This window comes from Echinops telfairi, unplaced genomic scaffold (genome assembly GCF_000313985.2).
Source record: "Echinops telfairi isolate 266 unplaced genomic scaffold, ASM31398v2 ScPeMD7_5;HRSCAF=22, whole genome shotgun sequence".
NCBI classification, from domain to species: Eukaryota; Metazoa; Chordata; class Mammalia; order Afrosoricida; family Tenrecidae; genus Echinops; species Echinops telfairi.
In genome coordinates this window covers 1164240-1168500 of record NW_022103901.1, presented here as the reverse complement: position 1 = coordinate 1168500, position 4261 = coordinate 1164240, and the positions used below count along the sequence as shown (strand labels likewise).

Here is a 4261-nt window from a genome sequence, read left to right as displayed (position 1 = left end):
GCTCACTACAAGGTCCGCAGTTCCTGGGGAGAAAGGTGAGGCTCTACATATCTGTGAAGAAGTACAGGAACGGAGCCCACTGGGGCAGGTCTGCTTTGTCCTGTAAGGTCACAGCAAGTTGTCGCCGGCAGGATGGCAGTGGGGGAGTGCACGGTGTGTAGGTGACAGACAGTGAAAGGTCTGGCATCTGTGTGTCCATCTGCCATCTGATTTTGGTGCTGGTGGCCAGCACCGGCTGAGCAGACAGGTGAGGCCCATGCCCACAGCACAGGGAAGGAGCTCACCTCCCTAGGCATCTGTCTGCACATGCCCTTGCCTGTGACCTTGGACCAGCCACTGGTCTGTGGGGCCGGAGTCCACAGGTCAGACTGGGGTTTCACGACGCAGCCGCAGGTGCAAGTTCATATGAACAGAGCAGTTCTTGGAGGGAGGGGAGCGGGGCTGGGGTAGAGCCTGGGGCTGGTAGAGCCTGGGGCTGGCGTGCTGTGTGTTGGGTCCTGACTGGGTTGCTCTTCCTGTAGGCTACCTTCCTGTTACTGACCACCAGTCCGCCTGCGGCTCTGCTGGCCCTGGGGTCCCAGAGGCCAGCCCTGGGGTCTGCAGACAGACAGGGAGGCAGGGGAGGTTGGCACAGGAAGTGGGACCCAGCAAGCAGTGTCTGCCCTGACCCCTCCATTCACCCAGCCTCCAGTGGCCCTGTCCCCTAGAGCCAGCCAGCGAGCGAGGGCGGTGATGGGCTGGACCATGCGGCTCTGTGATAGTTCCCTCCATTTCCTGTGCGGTGTGGCGATAAGTGGAGGTGACTGCAGCTGCCGAGGCGGATGGTGGGGGCGGGAGGAGGACACTTGGGGGAGGATGTTTCCAGCGCTGAGTGGCTGCCTGCTGGGCGGCCAGGCAGTGTGTCCCAAGGCGCTGGGCAGCAGGCTGCAGTGGGTGGCCCAGCATGAGTCAGGCCATGGCGGTGGTGAGGGCGGTGCTGGGGGCCCCTCCCGGCCCCTGGTGGGGTTGGGGGGGCCTCTTGGTTTCCGCTTGTTGGTGCCTCATGGGCTCTGGGATGCGCACAGGGCCTCGTGGGACACTGGGGCGGAAGATGAGGCTCTCGGTAACCTAAGGACGTCACAGCCAGGACAGTGGTAGACCCTGCGTCTGCCAGGTGGTCTCTGTCCTGCAGGTGAAGCCCTGAAGCTCAGCGAGGCCAGGCCGAGGGGCAGTGAGTCCAGGGGTGGGATGGCTGGGACTGTGTGCATGTGTGTCCGTGTAGGAGTGAGGGAGGTCCGTGGATGTGTGCACATCCATGTGCATGTGCCTGTGTGCTCCAGCCCTGCCTGCCCTGTGGGGCCCGGCTTTACCTCCTGGCTGGTAGCCACCTTTTTGCAGCTATGATGCTGAGCACGGTTCAGCAGAACCTCCAGCCTGAGTCGGAGTAGGAAAGAAAGGCCTGGTGATGGGCAGCAGAGCTCAGCCATTGGACACCCACTGTGCTGACCCAGCTGTCCCCTGAGGGCAGGGTGACGGTGGCATTGAAGCCATGGCATACCTGGGGGCGCAGTTGGTTATTTCCAGGGGATGTTGGCAAGGGTCTGGGGACAGTGGCATGGTGGGCTCAGCTTACAGAGGGCCCTGGTGGCCACTGTGAGCCCTGTGCCCCTCTGGGCCCTGGAGTCTGATGCTGTGTGGGCGTGGGCTGGTCCAGAGGCCAAGGAAGCACCACCCTGGGAAGGTTGGGCCAGCCAAGGCTGTGTCCTGAGCCAGGCACAGTGTCGGCTGTGTGTGTGTGTGTGGGGGGGGGGGGGGTGCGCGGAACTCGGTCCCCATGGCTGTCCTGGGAGACACCATGCTCCCCTGGTCACTCAGAGCAGCATCTGAGCCCCCACACCCTCGGTGTCCTGGAGCAGGCATCCCCGGCTCCCGATCCCTGGGGGCTCCCCAAGGACTGTCCCAAACCACGAAGGTGACCCCTGTGCCTGCCCTGACGCCCCTTCACCCCGACCCTCCCACAGGAACGGGACGGCATGCGGGCCATCCTGGGTTCCTATGACAGCGAACTGACGCCAGCTGAGTACTCCCCGCAGCTGACGCGCCGCATCCGAGAGGCGGAGGACATGGTCCAGAAGGTGCACGCCCACAGCTCCGAGGTCGAGGTGAGGGCTGGTGGGTCGGTGGGCCGGGCCTCGTGGGGGTGGGAGCAGGTACCATCCGGTGGGCATCTGCTCTGGTGGCCCTATGGCCCTGCCTTTCTGTGGCACGTGAGTTGTTCTGGGCCTGCAGACACTGCTACTGCCCAGCCCCCTCCGAGTGGGCCCCATTGTTGAACAGGGTGCTGGACCAGTGGGCAGCAATGCCATGTCCTCGGCGAGTGTGCCAACCACGGCCCCCAGGACACCCAGAAACCAGCCCTGATTGTAGAGACCAGCCTGTGTGTCCCCAGGGGCTGGTGGCCGGGTGGCCAGGAGACCAGGTGGGCAGATTGGTAGGTGGACGGGCAGGTGGGTGGGTGGGTAGGTGGGCTGGCAGGTGGGTGAGTGCGTGGGTGGACTGGTACCCAGGTGAGCGGCTCCCCAAGCACATACTGTGGGAGCTGGCTGCAGCATGAAGCGGTGTGTGGACAGATGGTGGCTTTGTGACTCAGTGTTTGTGTTAGGGTTAAGAGCCCACCAAGGTCCTGCTGCCCCTCCCTGTGCCCTGCCCTCCTGGGCCTCAGCCTGGCCTGAAGCTGCCCCTCAGGCAATGGCCAAGCATCCCTCTGGCACTGCCCACTGTGGCTGCCCCTCCTGCCCAGCACCAGGCTCTGCAGGCAGGACCTGTGGAACGGGGTCTTGCTTGGTCAGGGCCTCTGCCCCACCACTTGCCTCTTTCACCTAGTGCTTTGTGCCCCGTGCCCTGGCAGGTCAACGGGAGCTTCCTGCCCTCAGAGCCCGAGGTGGGCATGCCTGTGTGCTGCCAGCCCCACTCGCTGTGAGCTGTTGCTAGGTCAGGGCCACCATCGGCTTCTGGATAGGGCAGAGATGGCCTCTGAGAGCCCAAGCTCACCACTAGGTGGCAGCAGATAGGGCTGCCGGCCCTACTTGTGAGCAGGCAGCACCTTGAAGTGGGGGCGGGGTCGAGACGTGGGCAGGGGTGGAGGGCAGTGGAGGGCACCGCCTTGGGGTGGGGAAGGGGTGGAGGGGAAGGTAGTGATATGGAGGGCAGGCAGGGCACCGCCTTGGGGTGGGGTGAGGTGCAGGGGAAGGTGGAGGGTGGGCAGGGCAGATCAGGGTGCAAGCTGCCCTGAGGGAGTGCTGCAGAAGCCCATGTGGTGGGGGAGGCAGAGCCGAGCTGCTTTGTGCCCCTCACCCCGTGTCATCTTGGGCGCCGCTTGGGGACACCAGTGACCAAGACCCACCTGGTGACTGTGTGAAAAACCGGCCATCAGAGTCCCTCCTCAGTGCGCATGGAGCCCTTGGGAGAACAGGGCACAACTCCTGCTCCCCCGCTGTGTGTGTGTATGTGGGTGGGGGCTCTGTCAGCCCCTCCTGCACTGACCCAGGGCAGGTGCAGGGCAGGGTGCTCAGCTCGGGGTGGGTCCTGGCGTGTCTGAGCTGAACTCAGGAGAGAGGCACTGGGCATGCACAGGGCCTGGGGTTCTCTCCTGGTGATCCCAGGGGAGCTGAGAGCCAGGGCACCCAGCAGGCTTCCCATGCAACCAATGCTGGATGGAGGGGCCGGGTTATGGGGAACTGGGCGGTATGGGTGGGCGCCACAATACTCTGGTGGGTGTCCAGAAGCTTGGGGGCCTGGCTGGCTGGGTGCACAGATCGGTGGGGGGCGGGGCACAGGGTGGATGGGGGCGTGTGTACATGGACGCACAGCCAGGTATGTGTGATGGTTGGACCCATAGATGGACGGATGGTCCCACAGATGCCTCGACGGAGGCTCAAGCAGATGCCGTATGGATGCACAGATAGATAGATGGACAGACAGATGGGCGGATCGATGGTCAGGTGGATTGGTGATGTGGACGGAGCGTGAGGTGGGCGAGCAAGGACATGGGAGTTCTCATTTCATAGCCAGGTTGGGTGCCATCACTTGATTCTGGCACCGCGTGCAGCGTGGAACAAGCCCGCGTATCCCTAGGTTGTGGGCTCTGGGGGCAGGTGGCCAGCTCTCCTGGGAGCCTCTAGGTGGGCTCAGATGGAGCCCTCTTGCTCAGCAGCCGAGGGCTGGTTTCGAGCCCTCAGGGCTTCCAGAGGCTGTTGCGAGGTGATGCAGACCCTAACCCATC

The 4261-nt window shown here is 64.0% G+C and overlaps 1 protein-coding gene across 1 annotated transcript in view; it reads left to right on the top strand.

Moving 5' to 3' along the window:
* Positions 1 to 4261, top strand: part of MAD1L1 (mitotic arrest deficient 1 like 1) — a 148432-nt gene that overhangs the window by 73498 nt on the left and 70673 nt on the right. The window contains exon 12 of the mRNA XM_004705883.2: positions 2001 to 2141. Within this exon, the coding sequence (XP_004705940.1) occupies positions 2001 to 2141 (141 nt within the window). The remainder of the gene's footprint in view (positions 1 to 2000; positions 2142 to 4261) is intronic.